This window comes from Anser cygnoides, chromosome 2, assembly GCF_040182565.1.
Source record: "Anser cygnoides isolate HZ-2024a breed goose chromosome 2, Taihu_goose_T2T_genome, whole genome shotgun sequence".
Taxonomy (NCBI): Eukaryota; Metazoa; Chordata; class Aves; order Anseriformes; family Anatidae; genus Anser; species Anser cygnoides.
The window spans coordinates 6,066,210-6,085,874 of record NC_089874.1 but is presented as its reverse complement, the minus strand read 5'-3'; the positions used below and the strand labels follow the sequence as shown (position 1 = coordinate 6,085,874).

General features: G+C 52.8%; 1 protein-coding gene across 4 annotated transcripts; it reads right to left on the bottom strand.

Moving 5' to 3' along the window:
• Positions 1-5,436: 5,436 nt before the first annotated feature.
• Positions 5,437-19,221, bottom strand: CSRNP1 (cysteine and serine rich nuclear protein 1). 4 transcript variants are annotated; one of them, XM_066991433.1, is made up of 5 exons: positions 19,062-19,221; positions 13,170-13,365; positions 10,765-11,024; positions 10,069-10,365; positions 5,437-9,096 (listed from the first exon to the last, which is right to left on the bottom strand). In XM_066991433.1, exons 2-5 carry the CDS (start codon positions 13,339-13,341, stop codon positions 8,113-8,115), a joined length of 1,713 nt encoding a protein of 570 aa, XP_066847534.1. In that variant the 5' UTR covers positions 13,342-13,365; positions 19,062-19,221; the 3' UTR covers positions 5,437-8,112. The 4 variants fall into 4 exon arrangements, with proteins under 4 accessions (XP_066847534.1, XP_047918389.1, XP_047918388.1 ...); XM_048062432.2 differs by lacking the exon at positions 19,062-19,221 and adding an exon at positions 18,133-18,459; XM_048062431.2 differs by lacking the exon at positions 19,062-19,221 and adding an exon at positions 17,552-18,117.
• Between the last annotated feature and the right edge of the window lie 444 nt (positions 19,222-19,665).

Here is a 19,665-nt window from a genome sequence, read left to right as displayed (position 1 = left end):
CCCTCAACCATCCTCTCCCTCGGGCATGAGGACGAGCATTTGGGAATGCAGGATTTGGGTTTCGCTCTTTTTCCGTTTCAACCCACTCGTGCCCTGCCTCTCCTAAGGGACAAAGCGGTATTTTTGCAAAATCCCAGCTCTTTGGGAGCGCTGTTTCTGCTCGCCAAAAGCCACTAGAGGGCATTGGCAAACCGGAGGAACCCTTGCCGCACTTCTCAGCGGCTCCTAGAGAAGTTTTGTGGGCTGCGCGTGATAAAATGGCATGGATACAGCCTTGCACTCTGTCCTTTGTGTTTGCTCGCAGCCACGCCGATAAACACCCGGGAGCTGGCTTTAGCTGCTCTTGCATAGAGGTCTGATTGGCAACCAGATAAGCCCTGCTTAAACCCCTTGGCGAGCACAAACTACAACGAAACCAGCAGTGTTTCTTCAAGGCTTGCAGAAGGGCTGGAGCCCCAGCTGCGTCCACAGCTCTCTGCTTTATCGGGCTGCCCTTGGCAATGCCTCCTCTGTGCTCAGTAGTTTGGCAGTTCTCCTCTCTGACACGGAAAAAAAAAAAAAAAAAGCCAAACAAACTAAGAAGCTTGCCTGCCCTTTAATATTACTGAATGGTTCTTGCTCCTTTTAAGACAGCACGTGTGATTTCTGCCACGATGGCAAGTTCAGCTTCTCCCTGAAGGAGCCTAAATCCATTAGACTTGCTCAGAGATGGGCTGACAGCTCTTGAATTTCACCTAGGAGCCAAGTGACAGCAGCCAGACGGTGGCTGAGATCTCGCCCTGACCGTATCTGATCGGAGGTCTTGGGGTATTATTTTTTTTCACTGGAGCCCCTCACACTGCTTCCAAAACCCACCTGGATGCTGGGAGGTGGAGGCGTGCAGTCCCTGCTGGCTTTGGGGTGCCTGATGCCTGGGGTCAGGTCTATCCCTGCATGCTCAGTCCATGGATGGATTTAGGGATGTCACAGGGGGCCCCAAATTCTCATCACCCTCCATCCAGCAGACTCAAGGACGGTTCTGCTCCTTGGGCTGAAAGCACTCCAGCACCACATTAACAATTCAGCCACATGTATGAGCAGCTTTCCGTGCTCGGTGCTATTCCTCGGCGGTGCTTAAGTGGCTAATAGACACAACCCCAAACATTCATATCCCGATATGACAGCAGACAAGGGCTCTCCCTGCTTTTTCCTGCAGCTGCACAAACTGTCCCTGCTCTCCAAGGAGCAGCTGCGGGTGTTGGAAACCTGCTGTCAGCCCGCTCTGAACTTTGTTCCTCTAATGCCTTCTCATGCAGCAGCCCGGAGGATAAACATCACGCCGCAGCCACAGGAGCAGGAGAACCACGTGTTGGAGACTGCTCAGGATCGTTATCCCGGCCCCGGTGCCAAGAAGAGCCTTTCTTTCCGGGTTCCTGTGACGGGAACAGCTTGTGCTGCTCAGCCCTGATTTATGACGCAGGGTATGAGGGTGGCGGCGGCCCGGCGGCACGCACACCGTGCTTCCCTCCTGCCCTCTCGGTCTCCAAGAGCCTTGTGGGAGTGGCTTGGTCCTGAGCACCCTGAGCAAAGCTGTAAATCCGACCTTGGGAGCACGTGGAAAACCCCGTGGGTTTTATTGCGTGAAGGTACCGAGCTTGACAGCGAGGTAATATCCGAGAGTACAGGGCAAACGCCGCTGGGCACAGCAATATAAGGCTCATATATAATGTTCCCAGCCTTGTCGTCAAAGCTGGGTGGTGAGGACGCAGCTAAAACCCACTAGATTTTGGGAAATTGGTGCACCCCACGTCCTGAGGTGGAGCAGAGAAAGCAGATACCCGTGGCTACTTCTGGAGTGGTCCCACCACGTGCAGGGTGCTCTGGAGAGGTACAAGACTGGCTACGACACCCGGAGCTGTTTGGTAGTGCTGTAAATGCTGTGAAACACAGCTCTGGGCTCACTGAAGGGATCGAACATGAGGGTCAGTGCCACCAGGGATGTCTGAGGACATTCCTCCCCGTCCTGCTGCTGCTTCAAAGGCGCACGGCTTTCCTGAGGCCCCGAGTCATCTCCACCAGCCCCATGGGGATGTCTCCATAGCCCTGAGCACCTCAGATGGCCCCAAACAACACGGCTGGAGAGAGCCTGCAGGACACACGGAGATACACTCAGCAATGGAGCCCTGCCATGCCACAACCAGATGGAGATGTTCAGGTTACGGACGTCTCATCCAAATAATTCTGTGATTCTATGCTTTGAATGGAAAAAGCCCTTAAAGACCACAAAGTTCTCATCTCTATTTACTCCAAAGAGTAACTTAACTCTCCTCCAGCTGTGGACACACGCACCAAGTGAGGGCATCCTCACCCATCCTCCAGACCCAGGCAGATCATTTAAGCCTTACTTTAATTTTTTAATACAAAAATCCAGTGAAATTCACTGCATCCTTTGTCTATCCGTGGAGGAGAAGTGCTTCTCCAAGCTGGAGCTCGAGCTGCTGCCCAGTAGATGGCAATGCTGCTGTTCGCTCCACAGCAGTCTCAGTGGTCTGAAGCAAACTGATGGAAATGCGTGGATCCAGCAGTATAAAAAAACTCCTAATAGTTGTAGCTGTGAAGGAGGAAAAGAGTTCTCTCTATTAACGGCTTATCTGAATTCTCTACTCCAGCCAGCCCTCTGACAAGAGACGAATTTTCACTGCTTTCTAGGGAGAAAACACTAGAGAGAAAACTCTGAAACCTTATACCTACTTACATTTCTTCTCTACATTTAACATCACCCATTTCCTGAGATGCTGAGGACTTGCAGCCCCTCCACAGACGGCTGGCCACAGAAGGGCCAGGATGAGAAGGATCAGAAATCAAAACAGGTTTTGTGCTCCTATGTAGTTTTGGTAAATTTGGTGGAGAGGACGCTTGTGGGATCCTTATGGAGAGATGAGGAGTTCTGTGATGCTGAATGTCAGTACCCCAAAAAATAAGGGATTACTACAGGACGTACATATTTTTTCTCATCCTGTGATGTTGACAGATTAATCTCAAACAGTCCATGGGAACGTGCCAATAATTGCCAGTTCTGCCGTGCCTTTTTTATAGGCAGGCCAAGGCAATCTCCACGTCTGAGTGAAAACCTCAGCGCCTGCAAACTTCTTCTCAACTCCATGGAAAAAAAAACACTTGCTCCTGTGGAGGACGGGCCTGATGCAGGGACAGAGGTCCTGAAGCCAGTGGGGACCCGAAGGCACCACCAAGGGTGCTTTTTGTTGCCTTTGCTGCAGACCTGGGACAACCCTACCCCTGGTGCCATGGTGGTTGGTAGAAACTAGTCTTTTCTTTCCATGACAGAGGAGCAAGGAGAAGAGGCATTTTATTGTTTATTTTTATTTTTTGGACCTTCAGAGCAGGCACAAGGCATTGGCATGCAGGAGCCGGCCCTGTGGAAATGCCCCTGCTGCGGCAGAGCCAACACCCCTGCACCCGCCCTGCCCTGCAGCTCCCGGCGTGGTTTTTCCCTGCGGGAGATAAAGTCCATTCCCTTTGACAATTTTATAGCCCTTCCCGCTAAGAACAGCTCCAGAGTGTCTCCTTCCTGCCCCGTGCCAGCTCTGGGCGAGAAATGAGTCAGGCTCTTTCCATAGGCTGCTCCACGACCCGGGGAGAAGCGCTTTCTGTCTGCTGGCCGCACGCAACCTTTAGCTCTTCTCGTAGGCACCGGTGCAACTCAAGAAAAAAAATGAAAGCAGGCGATGAGTAATTCCGTGCCTCCGGGTGTTACAAGCGATGGTGGCTATACAGAGGGGGAAAAAAAAAAAAAAAAGTCAATAAAGAGGCAATAAAGAGGGTGAGGAAGGTGGGGAGCACGCAGCCCGGGCTGGATGGGATTTATTGGGTTCATTAAAGGAGCACCACCGCCTGCTGCCACGCAGGGCATGGATCACAGCCCATGTGTCACCGGGTCTGGGCATGGATCATAGCCCGCGTGTCACTGGGTCTGGGCATGGGTCACAGCCCGTGTGTCACCGGTCTGGGCACGTGTGTCCCACGCTGAGCCCGAAGCCGGCTGGCCTCCACCCAGCCCTGCCGAGGAGGGAGGCTCGCACCACGGGAAGCTCCCGTGGGGGTAAAAAAGCAGGTGGGCTGCGGCGACATTAGCACCAAAAAAAAAAGAAAGAAAAAAAAATCTTGTCTATTATTTTGGCACGGCGAGGCTGAAAAGAAAAGCCAACAGATTTGTTTTCGAAAGGCAGGAGCAGCGAAGTGGCTGCTGCTTTAACGCCAGAGCCGAAGAAATTGGGGAAAATCCTGCGGGGTTTCCGCCGCATCACGCCCCGAGCAAGCCCAAACGCCTCCTGGCACGAGGAGCCTGCCACAAACCCGCTGCTCCTCCCGGCCGCAGATGCAGATGCTGGGTCGGGGAGGGGATGTGGCACCTCGGGGCTGTCCCCTCAGGGGTGGCCACCCTGCTGTTCCCCAGGGCATGGTGCCAAGCCATCGGCGTGACCCGAAAATGTGCAGGAGCTGAAACTGTGCATCGGGCTCTTCCTCCAGCCAGAGAACAATTAACGCAACTGGGAATTGTAGACATAATTGCCATTACGCCTATATCCCATAAATCCCATTATATATATAAAAATATAAATAAAACAAACAAACAAACACATCCTACATATCCTTTTGAATGGGAAAACCACAAGTCCTGCATGGGTTCATCAGTGCAAGCCGTGATGACAGTATTAAACACCTCTGCCATGGACTTTGGCCTTTTTTTTTTCCCCACCCAGTCTTGGTTTCTGAGGGACTTAAACATCAATGTCAGGTAAAAATAGGTATTTCCCAAACCAGCTTGTTCTCTGTGTTAATATCTCTGATTTACATTCACCGATGAATTTGGCCTTTCCACCAAGAAGCCAAAAGATGTTTTTTAACTCTGGGTGTGCTCCTAGATTTCCAACAGCAGGGCCTCCTCTTTGAGGGAAAACGGGCTTGCTTTGGGTTTTCCTTGATTGCCACCAGAATTAGTTCAAACAAGAGCAAACTGGGGTTTATTCCCCAGGTGATGTGCCTGATGCTGCTGGAGAAACCATTCCCACCAGCCTGGACCTCCTCCAGGTCAAAAACGTGGAGATGGCCTGGCACGGGGTGCCCCTCTGCGAGGAGATCCATCCCTGGGAGAAACCAGAGGGACTTTGGGGCACCCCTGGAGGCCACCTGGACGCCCCCCTTCCGAGGCTGCCACCATCTCACTCTTTGGGGTGGGAACCCTAAGGCGAGGAGACAGCCATTCAAAAACAGTCCCAAAAAAGTTAAAAAACAAACCGAAAACGGAACAGCTGTGACATGCAATACAGCACACGCCCCCCCCCCCCCCCCATCATCCAAGTTTTTGAGCCGCTCTATGGAATAAAAATTAATGCACATCTATGCTGAAGGAGCAAGAAGGGCAAAGCCACCGCCGTATTCAAACAAAATTCTTTTATTGAAAGTGTAATGGAAATTTCTTCATATTGCTTCGATGAAATGAGAGACAGCAGCTGTAGACAAATATGCTTTTTTTTCTTTTTTTTTTTAAACAAATGCAAATGGATAAGGTAAAAATAAAGCATTTTTTTTAACTTGTACCTTTAAGCAACGTAATCACAATATATACACAAACAAAGCTAAAATAAAGCTATGTTGAAACCAAAGCGTTTCAATCAATACATTAGATAATTACAGATTGTGTCAATAAATACCCAGTTTTTAAAATGTTTAACAGGTAACTTTTTACACAGATACAAAGAAGAAAAAAAAATTATATTATTTACAATTCAGTGCCTTGGAAAAAAAAAAAAAGAGAAAAAATCTTCTTTTTTTTTTGGCACTAACACAAATAAAATGAATAAATTATAGAAAAAAATCCACAAAGGCAGGAGTCAATCCCCGTCATTCATTAAAAAAAAACAAAACTGTGTATATATATATATAAAATATAAGTATATATTTTATATAAATATATATATATGCGGAGAAACCGAGGAATGTTACAAAATATATTAGTGCCAATAAATACAGAACGGTACCAGACTCTCAACGGTCAGCGATTTTGATGCAGTCTGAAGGATAGCAACTACCACCTAGAAGATAACTGAAGGGGATTTTCAGTCGAAAGAAACGACGACGACAACAACAACAAAAATAATATATTTATATATATATATATATCTCCAGGAAATCCTCCATCTGCCAGTAGTATTCCTACAGTCGCCCTCCTGCCCGCGGGGATGTCCCCGGGGCGATGCCTCGCGGGAGGACGCGGTGGGTCAGCAACGCTTCGAGGTTGACCGGCTCAATACCAGAGAAGATGAACAATTAAATAATAATAATAATTAATAATAATAATAATAAAACCCAGCCTTCGCGATATTCGTACGCCAGAAGCTGCCCAAATTGCTGGCAGGGCGCTGGTGGTGCCTGCTGGAGCGGGCAGGGCTCGTCCATCCAACGGCAGGTACCAAACAGCACTCAGCAGGGATATCAGCGGTTCAGCCGGGGGAAAGGACCCCAAAGCCCCATTTTGGGGTGTCCCCCCCCCGACCTGGGTGGCTCCGCACCCTTTGTAAGGGGGGGCTCAATGTAAAGCTGCGGGTTCCCATCACGATACCCGGCCGCTCGCGCTGCTGGCGTAGGCACTTAGTGTATCACTGGCGTGCGGATTTTGGGTCCAGTTACATGGCGTGGCCAAATAGTGTCATGTTCTTGGGCTGATTTCCACAACAGAAAGCCAAGGAGGCCTCTAATTTCCCTCCTAAACACACTGATTGCTCTTTTTTTCCTTCCCTCCACAACCGTACTCAAACAATAAATAACCCACCAACCTTCATATCCATCTCCCTGACTTGATTTACCCCATTAAAAACGAAGAGTCTGGCCCACAAGTTTGGGGGGCTGCGATACCCTCGACATTTGGGAGTCCTCAGGAGCACTCGCTGAGAAGTGTGAGCAGGGTGCTGCTGCCCTTTGCTTTGCTCGCCTGAGTCCCAGGATCTAGCCCCCCGCTGACGGGTCCTTTGCATATTCAGGCACCGAAAGATCTCATGGCCAAATCCTCAGGAAGTTAAATAAGTTAGAAAATAATTTATGAAAAGGGTTGGGTGGTTTTTGTTGTTTAGACTGAGCTAGCTTGTGTTTCTTGGGCAGTTGAGGGTCCCCGTATCATGGATATCGGACACCTTCGTGCTCTCGTGTCTGTGAAAGGCTGGCTAGCTACCCAAGGACCCTGCAGGAACCTTTCCCCCATCCCTCCCCTCCCACCCGCTTGCATTCGGCTCTTGTAGAAATGTTACGTGAAGACCAAACAGCCAGCACCTTCCAGACTCAAACAACAGGGCCATCTTCAGGATGTGTGCCACTTAGAGACCTTATTGCCCTTCCAGGTCACTGATAAACCACAGTGCTATTCATGTACTACAGGTAGAAAATAAATAAATACAGATATATTATGCAAAAAATATGATTGTACACATAATACATCTGAGGTATTACCAATTTAAATAAGGTTTCATGCTAGTTCAAGCTTCGGTGGCTATTTAAATTCTGGAATTTGCAATAAATAGATGAAGAATGATTATGTATATAGTGTACGGATCTCTTCTGTAAACCTTTTTTGGATTTAAACGTAAGAGCGTGTTGGGCTAGCTCTTACGCAAATCACAGATTTTCACAATAAATACAGCTTCAGAAGTTGTCTAAAAAAGTTCCCACAACACTGAAACGTTTCTAGAAGGGGCTGTGTGTACAACTGGCAACGTTCACAAGGAGCATTTCTCAACAGGTCTTTGCATACAAAACACGAGGAAATTCATACTTGAAAGTCTTTGTCCCTCCCTCCCTCCCTCCCTCCCACCCCATCACGAAAGTTTAGAAATTTTTGCACAAACAGCAAGAGAACTGATTGTAGCTGCAGTATGTCAAAACGTCCACGTTCTATAAAGACCAAAAATAGTTTGTCTGCTCAGAAAGTCTGATTATTTTTTTTTTCCTTTTCACGTAGCACATCATCCTGTCGCTGAAAGTTTGCCTGTCCCACTGTTCTTCGGCTTTGGTTTCGGCACCCCGATGCTGCCGGTCCTTCCCGTCCCTGGCTACCCAGGCACCTCACACCTTCACCGTCTCCATCAGCGACGACTTGATGGCGTCCTCCAAATGCTGATTGTCTGTGAAAGGGGCCGGGGTTTCGGGGACGGATTCGGACAAACCGAAGAGAGACTCCAACAAACAGGAGCCTTGATCTCCGGCTTGCGGGAAGCCGGGGAAATTAGGAAACTGAAACTGTAACGCTGAGTAGTTATCGAGGTTCTCGTACTCCTTCAAGGAGTTGTAAAGGGGTCCCAAGTTATAGTCCGAGAAGGACTGGAAGAAATCCAACGAGTCAGAGGAAAGGCTGAGGTCGGCGTAGCTCTTGGAGCAGGGCTCGGCCGGGGCCGGGGCGCAGCAGGACAACCCGTCGCAGCGCGCGTGGGCGGACTCCTCCAGCATCCCGCCACCGTCCTGGTTGGCGTTCTCGTCCAGGCACTCGGAGAGGTGGGACGAGGCCACGGGGCCGGGCTTGGCCTCGCCGCCGTGGTCCTCGATGAAGAAGTCGGCGGGGTGGAAACAGCTCAGGTTGTCCTGGCAGCGGCCGCCCTCCTCCTCGGCGTCCGAGTCGTTGAAGTGGAGGATGCGCGCCAAGCCGTCGTCGTCGACGTCCGACTGGGACTTGTCGGAGGGGAGGCTCTCGTAGGGCTCCTCCAGGTCCTCGCTGGGGTGGGAGGAGAGGGAGGAGTCCGTCATGTCGCTGCTGCAGCTGTTCTCCCCCAGGGCCTCCAGCTCGGGGCTGAACTGGAAGGCGGGGGCCAGCGGCGCCGCGCGCTCCTCCAAGGGCCCCTTCCCCGCCGCGCAGCCCAGCTGCGGCAGCCTCTCCCGGAAGGGAGGCTCGGCCTCCGCCACCCCCTCGCTGCTCTGCTGCTGCTTCTCCAGCTCCAGCTTCATGATGGTGTGGATGAAGTGGGTCTGCACCCGGGACTGGTTGAACTCGATCCTGCCCTCGGTGTTGCCGCAGCCGTCCTTGGTGCAACCGCAGGGGAAGGAGGTGTGGTCCATCTGGGGAGGGAAGGAGACACGGGGGTGAGGACACTAACCCAAAACCGAAGCTTCCCTTCGCCCACCCTGACCCTCAGAGCCCACCCCCGCAGCACGAAAGAATGGCTGAGGGGTTTAAAAGCAAGCTAAAAAATACAGCAATTAAAAAAATTCCACCTGCTCTTTGGAAGGTTGTCATAAAAAAATGGATTCCAGTACAACTGAAAAAACTTACAAGGTTTTAAAAAAAACAACAAAATATAGCACCCCCCAAGAAAGAGGCAAATGGGCAAACTTGAGTTTTTAATATACTGCATCTCGATATTTAATATCCATACCACGAGCTTCTGCTCCTCCCTGGGATGAAGGACAAACCGTGGCACCTTTATGTCCCAGCTGTGAGCAGCCACTAGAGGGGGGCTGTGACACGCACACGGAGCATCCGAGGCTTGTGCACGCCTGTGCACACCCACCCTGCACCACCCCAGTGTGCAACCACAGCACACGAATGGCACCCAGAATAGGGAATATGCCCCCGAAACCAAAACGGGGTGGGCACCCATAAAAATATAAAATATTAAAAAAAAAAAGATGCTAAGTTGCATATAACGGGATTACCCCGCTGCTGTGATCTGCAGGTGGGTCTGCAGGGCTGACGCTGATGCTCCCACGTTTGCCCGAGTGCACCAGGAGCTGTGACACGCAGCAAGGAGGGGAACAAAAATACCAGCAGGGGGAGGAGGGGAAATCGCAGCCTCGCTGGAGAAGCGAAAAGCTTTTGTTTGCCAAGAACAGCCCACGTGGTCCATCTCTCTCCGCTGCGCACCGTACGGGTGCGTTGGCACATCCCCACGGGATGTGTGATTTGGGAGGTGGATGCTTTCGAGCAGCGCTGGCCTAGCAGCCTGGAGAGCATCTCCGAGAGCTTCTCCTAGCTTTGTCCCGAGGACAGACGCACGCGACGGGGACAATGCGACCCGGCGAGGGCAGTACCTGGCATTTAATGCCCGCCAAGCTGCAGCTGCAGGTCTCGGGATCGCAGACCTCCTGGCAGTCGCAGCCGCAGTCCTCCCGGGACAGGCGGATGCTGTGCAGCTCCCGCTTCTCCTCCTTGTCGATCTTCTTCACCCCCATGGCTTTGAGCAGCGCCCGCCTCTTTTTGGCGGGGTAGGGCTGGAGGAAGAAGCCGTCCTCCAGGTCCACGTTGCTGACGTCGATGTCGTCGTCGTCGATGTCCTCGATAGTGAGCTGGTTGGCCTCCTCCGACTCCTTTGTGCCGTTCATGGTTAGCTGAGGGCAAAAAATGGGCAAAGCGTTAGGGAACTGTTGGGGACAGCAAGCCAGGGACCGTCAGCAGCCCAGTTCAGGAGAAATGAGAAAGGGAAGATCTGCCCCAACGGTGGCCACCCATGGGATCAAAATCTGTGTCAGAGCCCTCTGAGACAAATCTGAGAGCCCAAAGACTGTGGGGTGCACAGCCTCTCATCCAGGTCTCACCTGACAATCTGGTGAACACCTGACAGGGGGAGCTCAGCATCATTTCCACCACCTCTCAAGGGTGGAGAACTGAGCTGAAAATCCCACACTGCCTGTGTTTCTGAGACCCACAGAAGGCTCAGGATCGATTCCCCTGAGGCCTCAAAAAAGACCCTTAACTGAAAAAAGACATCCACCGACCCGGCCACTCACCTTCCATTTCAAGGCTTCCAACTTCTCCTCTTTCAATTTCTCTTTCAGTTTCTCCCGACGGACGTTTTCCTGCTCCTTCGAGAACTCTGCTAGCGTGAACTGCCGGGAGGAGCTGTGCTTGCTCACCATCCCCAGCGTGCAGCCCCCACGGCTCGGCACGCTCGTGAAGCCCTGGCAGCGCGGGAAGTAGAACACAGTGACCTGGTCAAACTCCACGTTGTTCTTCTTTAGCCGCTTGGATTTCTTCAGGATGGACGTGGCTAAAAATAGGGGGGAAGGGACATACGGTCAGTGCTGCCATCCCGCAGATGGAGGTAAAATATTAAAAACATGCAGGGCTCGCAATTGCTCTCGCAACGGGGACACGACAGGGTAAGGTCACAGCATCTTGTGTTTTAGGATCTGAAGGGGGAAAGTGGATGGAGAGGAAACCAAGCCAAGTCCTGGTGCATCGGAGTCGCTGCTCAGATTCACCCTAAGAAACGGCTGCTGCTTCTCCTTCCCGCATGACTTCCCCCAGGAAACGCACATTTGCTTATTCTTCACGTGCAGCAGAGCAGAACGAACAAGCAACTGAACCACCCCGCACGCCTGCCCTGCTCCAAGCCCCAGCACCCTGCCTGCTGCCCCGCAGCCAGGACCTCGAGGTCCACTCCCGGGATGCCAGGGCGCTGATGCTGCAGCGTGGTGTGGCTCTGGCTTTTGTGGCAGAGCCAAAAAAAAGCCCAAACAGCTGTTCTTTCTGGTACTTCCTTTCGCCATCCACCGGGAGGAACTACGAAGCTATAGTTTGTTCTCAAGAGACTCATTTGAGAGCAGCTGCAAAGATGTTAATCTTTCTGCAGGTGATCCCGGGGTAAACATGGCAATACATGACTCTGGTTTATCTTAAGCTGCTGAAGCACGCTGCACGCCGTTTAGAGCAGAGCTCCTCCAGAGATACCTGGTTCTGCCTCTGCAAACACAGCGAGTGGGGGAGGACTAATTGGTCAGGGCAATCTCAGAGGCAGCGAGTTTCCACGAGCTCTGCACAAAGCAAATGCAAAACGCAGCGGTAGGGGTTGCGTGCTGCTTGCATGTCAGGAAGGAGAATCAGCGAGGCACAAATGCAGCGTTTGGCTTTTTTTTTTTTAATTTTTGGCCCACGTTAGCTGCTAGTGCACGGGTGGGAATAGGGGAAAAGCAGCCAGGAAGGGCTGGGTGATTCCCTGGCACGGGACCAAGGCAGAGCCAGAACCGAGCTGTGCTCCTCGGATGGCGGAGCTGGGAAAGTGCAAGACTGGACAGTTAGCTGCACCCACGTTTCACAGGTCTCGCTTGCCAAAACGCAGCATTTCGGTTTCGGATGAGAGAAAAAAAAAAAAAAGAAAGCGTTCACCCAGCTGTGTCAGCAGCTTCTGCTCACTAGCTGAGGGTTTCAAACCAGGCTCTGCCGTTGCTTTGATGCTATCTTTGCATTGTGCATTGCTTTTTCATAATAACCTTGATTCAATCTCCTAAAACATCAGCTCTTTATCAAAAGGCAAGTTAACCACCGCGATCATCTATTGACTGCACTGCTGCACTTTGGCATTTGCTTCTCTCTCCTCCGCCCCCCCCCCAAATTGTTTTTCCATTCCTGACCCTTTCCTATTGAGCCAGAGAATACAAAAAGTTCATTGTTTTGTCACCAAACCTGGGAAGACAAGCAAGAATGAGACTCTTTATTATTACAAGACTTCTAAAGCCTTTTCAGACCACTGCATGTTTGTGTATGTCTGCTAACTGGACCCGAACTGCTACATACACTGGGCGTTCAGCATAATTTACTAGGTTGGACCATTTCTCCTCCATGAAGATGGTCCCCTATTGTCTTGTTTTCCCCTTTGCACAGCAGATAAGGGATTTTATGACCTTGTCTTCTGTGTGTTTTCCTAAAAGCTCTCAAAACCGATAATGCTGGGAAAACAAAACAGCATTTATCTGTACTGACAGCGGAGGCAATGTCAAACGTGTCGCGTGCTTTGGCAAAGTCCCCACCTTGTGTAGGAAACGGGTTCCGAAATGGTAATTAGGCTACTGGTTAACCATTTTGAAAAACCAGCATTATGGGCTGTGCTTTCTGTCCCATATTTGCCTGCTGAATAGCTTGAGAGCAGGCTGAGGGATGGCGGATGCTGCTATAGCACCGGCCTGGAGGCACCCGTGGGCCTCTGCACACCCACGTCCTCCGGGCTCCTATTCCCAGAAATTTGGACTCGGGCAAGAAAATTACAAACGGGTGACAAAAGCTGGGAGGAAGGGCTGAGGAAGAGTTCCCTGGCTGATTATGAAAACAAGATAAATGAGCACGACGAGAGGGAAAAGGCACCATGGCTGCTTCCAGAGCGGCTGCAGAGCCGGAGGAGGGTGGCAGGGGTACTCACGGGTGAAGCTGGGCGTTAAGGCAGAGCCGGGCTTGCTCTCTCCGCGGGAGCTCTCCTCGTCCGAGTCCCAGCCCGAGGACGCCGAGGAGGACAGGGGCGAGCAGGAGGAGGAGGAGCAGTAGGTGCTGTCGTCCCCCAGCTCTTCGTACTTCCTTTTCAACACCCCGCTCATGGTGACGCCGTATCTATCATATAACTGGAAAACAAGGGAGAAAAACAAAATAAAGCGAGGGAAATAACGCCAATTGCAAGCAAGGCTTCGGCACCAGCTCAGTCCGGCCGTGCACGTGCGATTCCCAAAAGGTGCCCCCCAAAACCCACACCTTGCTGCCACCCCAGCACGCATCCGCTGTTTTCCTCTCCTGTTTTAAGGCGCCGCAGAAAAAACAACTATCGCAGACAAGCAACTGTCCAGAAACCAATTCAATCGACACAAACGTTATCAAGCAATAAGTATTCCGTTTTGCTTACTAATTCTTTTATGTTAACTCCTTACCAGATCGCTCTCTGTGCAGTTACAGCTTTAACGTCGTGCTAATTACAAAAATAAGCCAGTTTGCAGAGAACAATCTGTTGGCATGATTTACTTGCTACAGCCCCCTGGGGAAACAGACTTATTAAATGAAGCACTGAAATACAAATATATCAACTGTGAAGAACAGCCCTTCTCCTCACGGTGCCTTTCATAGCCAGTCCCCCATTCAATAAGCTATTCTTGTTTAGGCTGGGTTATGTATCAAGCATAGTAGCAATTAAAAACAACGCAGCTAATTAAAAACAAAGGAGCTCTGTGCTCGCCTAGATTCTGAAATATCCTGCATGTTTTTCCACTGCTCATCTCGAGAAGAAAAAAAAAAAAGGAAAAACGAAAAAAAAACACAACTTTGTTGCATGTTTTAACCTTTGCTTTTATAAAGTTTGCGGGTTGAAACTGCACAAGAGCTGCAGGCTTTGCCTCTGACAGGCTAATTGATATCAAAGCCCACTGACACCGGGATGCTCGTGGGAAGGGCTCCCCCAAAACTGCCTCCAGCAAGGAGGAGCGAGCGCGGATGCTCCCTGCCAGCCCTGCAATAAAACCGGCAGCAATGCACGCAACCAAGAGCAATCCTGAAATTCTGGTAACAGCGGGAGGAGGCAGACATACAGCCCCAATGTCCCTGGACCAGGGTGGTGAAAGCGCAGGTACGATGCTGCCGGACACGTCCCCGTACCCTGCTGTGAAACTCTCCCCCCAGTTTTGTTCCTCGTAACCGTAATCGTATCACTTTCTCACCCTCTTTTGCATGTCTGAAGTTAATTTAAGCCTGTCTCAAAAAAAAAGAAAACCCAACATAAAACCAACGCCCTCCCGACAGCTCTGAGCAGCCGGCACAGAAACCGCACAGACTTCAAAACCTCCTGGTGACGGGATTTTCGGTATCTCAGCGGCGCTGCACAATAACACCTAGGCTGACGGGCGCGTACGCGGTGCCTCCAAAGCCCCAGCGCTCATTAATCACGTTTACCAGCAGCTTCCCAGGAGCCGGCAGTCCCCTAAAAGGTTAAAGATGAATGGATGGAGCCATTCCTGGGTTGGAAGAAGTTAATCATTCACCGCAACGTGCGCCCACGGGGCTGCTGCCCCCCTGGGTCCTCCAGCCGTCCCCTTCTGGTGGGGAACGGTGGCCCTGGGGCTGCAGGTGCTTGTGCCAGGGGTTGGGTTTTTGGGCCTGGATCCAAAACAGATGGGGGGAAGGTGGCCCTGGCGGCCCTCCAGCGGCAGCGTGTCCTACCTGGCACCTGCGCTAAACCCTCTCCTGGCAAAGCGGCGCTCGCGGGCAGCCACGATGCCCCAAAACCTCGCGTCTCCTTGTTTTTTCTTTTTTTTTCCTCCTCCTGTTCCGTCACCCATTGCTTTTAAGAAACAACCAGGAGCGAAGGAAATCTCCAAATCCGTGGCGTGGGTCTGAAGGGAAGCCCGAAGCGGAGGTTTGCGTGGCACCGCTGCCTCCTCGTCCACACGGAGTGACCAAAAACTGCGAAAATAAACTCTGGGAAGCACCAGCTCGTGCCGCAGGACACCCACTCGCTGCTCCAAGGATACTTCGTTCACCACCACCTTCCAGCCAACGGAGGGAGCACCCAGCTCGTCCAAGGATGGGATCTCCAGTAGGATGGGAGTCGAACGGGCAAGGCGAGCGGGTGTCATTTTGACTTCGTCCCCTCCTGCGGGGACACCGGCGCGTGGTGGAGCAGCCGAGGTCATGGCGCTGGAGACGAGTCCCTGGGCAGCGACACTGCTCTGGTGCAGCTCACCCCATCCCGGAGCCACTTCTGCTTGACGCCACCTCCCATTTGATGTCCATCCATCCATCCATCCATCTGTCTGTCTGTCTGTCCATCCTCCCCTCCAGGGCCAGCCCTCCCCAAGCACAAGCACCCTCCTCTCCACCCCAAAACCTGCCCCTGGGGATGCGCTGGGAAGGGAACGTTGCTGCCAGCCTGGGGAGCATCAGGACTTTTACCTAGGGCCAACAAAAAAACCCACAAACGACATCTTTTTATAAAGGGGTTGCCCAATTTTTAGGACTCCCAGAGAAGAGAGCAGAAGGGTGATGCTGCAGGGCGAGGCAGCCCCGATGCTCAGGTCACCTGCAAAGCCGGATTTCCCAGCCAGAGCAAACCAAGCCGTATTACGGATGGTGCAATAATTTATTTATTTGGGAGGGGATTTTACAAAATATGTCTTCACGCATCTACCCCAAAAACCCACCCTCTGGATGGGGGTTCAGCTGGCAGCTCAAAGCCGGTGCCCTCCCCTCCTCGCTCCCAGCGCTCGGCTGTGGAATTCGCGCCGTGGGAGCGGTGCCGCCGAAACCACCGGCCGCAGCCGGGATATTTGAACTGCGGTGATGCCGCCAGCCTTAGACTTCAGTCCGCATTTGTGCCTAGCACAGAAGTCACAAAAATGTGCACGGCAGCGTGAAAAAAAAGGAAAATATCTCTGCTCGGCGGTGCAAATCTCTGTGAGCAGCACAGAGCGCAGGAGGATTTTACCACCTTCTCTCTCTCTCTCTTCATTTTTTTTATTTTTTTTTTTACATAACCTGAAATAAAATAATCCTATCTTCCTTTTAGTTGCCAAAAAAGACATTCTGTTCTTGGCTAAGACTTCTTACTCATCTATTTTACTGAAAACAGCTTTTGGAACAAGTACATAATGCAATGGATCAAACCCGCAGGAATTCCTCTCTGGCACCAGAACTCCCACTATCCTGGGAATACTTTCTAACAAATATTTAGCCCAGATGTGCATTCCTTTCTTTCTCTCTCTCTCTCTCCCTCCTTTTTTTTTTTTTTTCAAGCATTTAAGTTTTTTTTTTTGGGGGGGGGGTCTAATGAGGGGGGAAGGGAAGCGAATCTGCTAAGTCCCATTTCTGGCGCCCAGCGAGTTGCAGGGTACAGCCCTAATACGCAGGAATGCGAAGAATTAATGTTTTAACTATCCTCCTCTTGGACAACGTATCAACAGTAAATATTTCGAGTAATTTAGATTTAAGAAGGCTTGGCATTTGTTTAGCCCAGCGAGCAGGAAGGCAACCAAAACCACTATCAGCGGCCACTCGGGCTGGTTCTAAGAGGCTGCACAAAGAGATACCACGGATAAGAAGGTTCGGCGCCCGATTTTGGGGCCCTATCTGCACTTTTTACGGGGCGGCGCACGCAGCCACGCAAGGCAGGCGAAGGAAACCTCTCCCAGCGTACCCTTGCTTGCGCTGCTGCTCCTCGAAGCAGCTTCTAGGGTATCGTGGCAATATTTGCAATTTCTTCTTTTCCAACCAGGGAATATCCCAAAGGGTGGAAGGATCCCAACTCTGCGCGCAAGCTGAAAGCAGACTCTTCTTCCACAAAGCAACTTGTGTTAACAAAAAAAAAAAAAAAAGCAAACAACCAGTGCAATGCACTAAAAGCACATATTTTCAGAGCCAACCTCCTGGCTCTAGGAGCACCAGCATCCTCCCGCTGCCCGGGCAGCCGGGTGGGCTCATCCCGGAGCATGGGGTCGAGGTCGCAGCCCAGCCCCAGCTCCGTGCCTCGAGCCAGGATAAATATTGGTTTAAAAACCCGCTTCAGCCAGGTACGACTCACGCAGTGAACCCCGGGGGAGTCTTTTGCCCCCCTTTCCCAGGTGTTCATTTGCACGCAGGTCGGGTGACCTCGGCATGAGCGTTGCGAAAAACCGGTGCGGCGCTGAGCCTTGTGCTGAGCCCCCCGAAATCCTCGCCAGCTCATGGCAGCAGGGAGCCTGGCAATGCCTGCAGGCAACTTCGTCACCCCCGTGCTATCGGCACCGACTCACTGCCCGTCCATTTAACTATTTTAATTCCTGCCATATTTACCTCCGTGGGTTCCCAGCCGCCGCTGGGGCAGCCTCCCTGCGAGGTCGCTTCCCAGTTTCGGGGCCAGCAGCGGTGCCGTCCGGTTCAGCCCAGCTGATTTTCCCCCCCTTCCAAGGCCGGGTCTAAGGTTTCATAACCTTCCCCCTGGTTAAAAATAACCTCCCCTGCCGCCGCACGACCCAGGCGCGGAGGCACGGATCCGCTCGCGGTGCCACAAGTGCGCTCTCCTGCGGGGCTGGGCGAAACGCCTTCCCCGGGGAAGCAGGGCGAAAGAGCTCGCTCCTGCCAATATTTCGGGAAGCTCGCAAAGAAAAAACTCCGCGGGGTTTGCCACCGAGCCCTTCTTTCTCCCTGACAGCCCGAAAGGTAAATAAGAAACATTAGCAAACGCATTAAAAGGTTATCTGGCACGGCCGGGACGAAGCGGGCTCCAGATGTACTCGGCGCAGATTGCACTGCAATAAATATGAAAGGGGCGAAGCGTGCTTTGTCTAGGAAAATCCTCTATTTGATTACACCTGATGAATAATTCACGGCGGGTTTCCATACTCGTCCTCCCGTAGGTACACGCCGTGCGTTACCTTGCCGGCCGTACATACGCCCCCGTTTCCTGCGCTGAATTATTAAAGGCTCTCCGGGAGCCGCGGGAGAAACGCTCCGGCACGAAAGCGAAGCACGGAAAGGAAATAATAAAAAGAAATATATATATATATAAAAAAAAAAGGAAAAATAATAATAATTAGCTGTGGGACAGGGCTTCTCCCTGCGCGCCAGCCCCATCCCACGGCGACGCTGGGCACGGCGGAGGTGACAGGCGCTCGGGGAAGCCAGAGAAGAGGAATAAATCGACGTTTGGAAACTCGAGCGGGTTTATTCGCTGCTCTTGTTCCTTATTTCCCCCCCCCCCCCCCCCCCAAGGTGCGGTGTGAGAGCCCCCCCCGGGTCGGTTGTGAAGGAGACCCGGGGGGGGGCGCCCCGTCCGTCGGTCGGGCGGTCGGTCGGTCGGTCGGAGCGCCGGTAGGTGTTGCTGTAGCGACGGGAAAACATCCCCGAGCCGGGGAGTTTGGGGAAGAGGGAGCCTGCCGGGCTCGCCCCCCCCCCCCCCCCCCCCCCCCACGGGTTTTATTTCACCATCACCGCACCGGAGGCGCAGCGTTTCTTAGCGAGCTGACGGGGGGCGCGCTCCATCCCCCCACCCCCCAAAAAAAAAAAAAAAAATTTTTTTTTTTTTTTTTAAGGGGGGCACAGCAGGGTCTCCCCAAGACTCTCCCCTTTCCCCCTCTTAGCCAAGAGGTCCGGGGAGCTCCGCGATGTGTCCCGCTTGTGTCCCCGATGCGCGTCCCCCCCCCCAGCTCCCTTCACCCCCAGCCCGGCTGGGAAAGAAGGTTGGGGGGGGGGGGGGGGGGCAGTCAGCCAGACCCCGATCCCCAAAACCCCCCATCACGGATTCACCCCCAAACCCCCCCACCACGAACCCAAACCCCCCAAATAACCCAGCCAAGCCCCTTACCTGAGGAGGCGGCGGCGGGTGTCGGCGGCGGCGGCGGCTCCGGCTGCAGTGGCGGCGGCGGTGCCTGGCGCGGCGCCTCCCGCTCTGCCGCTGCCGGGGCTGCGCCGCGCCGCGCTGCCCTTTTTCGTCAGTGGAAAACTCCGGGCTCTGACGCAGGCGGTGACAGGAGCGGGGCCGGCTCGGCCCCGGGCCCGCCCGGTTTCCTGCTTCTCTTCTCCCCCCCCCCCCCCCCTTCCTCCGTTCCCCGGGCGGGGCGCCGAAGCTCGGCTTGGCCTGGCCCCGCCGCCGCCATCCCGCCCGGCCCGCCGGGGGCGCTGCCCCTGAGGGGCCGCTGAGGCGCCGGGTGGCGGCCGCACGGGGTGGGGGACACGGGGGACGGGGGGGGGGGGGGGGGGGTGCGATCGGGGAAATTAAGTGGGGTGCTACGGGGGGTTATGGCTGTGAGGGGACTCAAATGGGTCTGGGGGACTCAGGGTGTTCAGAGCCCGCAAGGGGTTGGGGACCCACAACCACTCAGGGACCCTAAAATGGGTTTGGGTGCCTCAGAGGATTCAGACCCCACAAGGGGTCGGGGACCCACAACCACTCCAGGGCCCCAAAATAG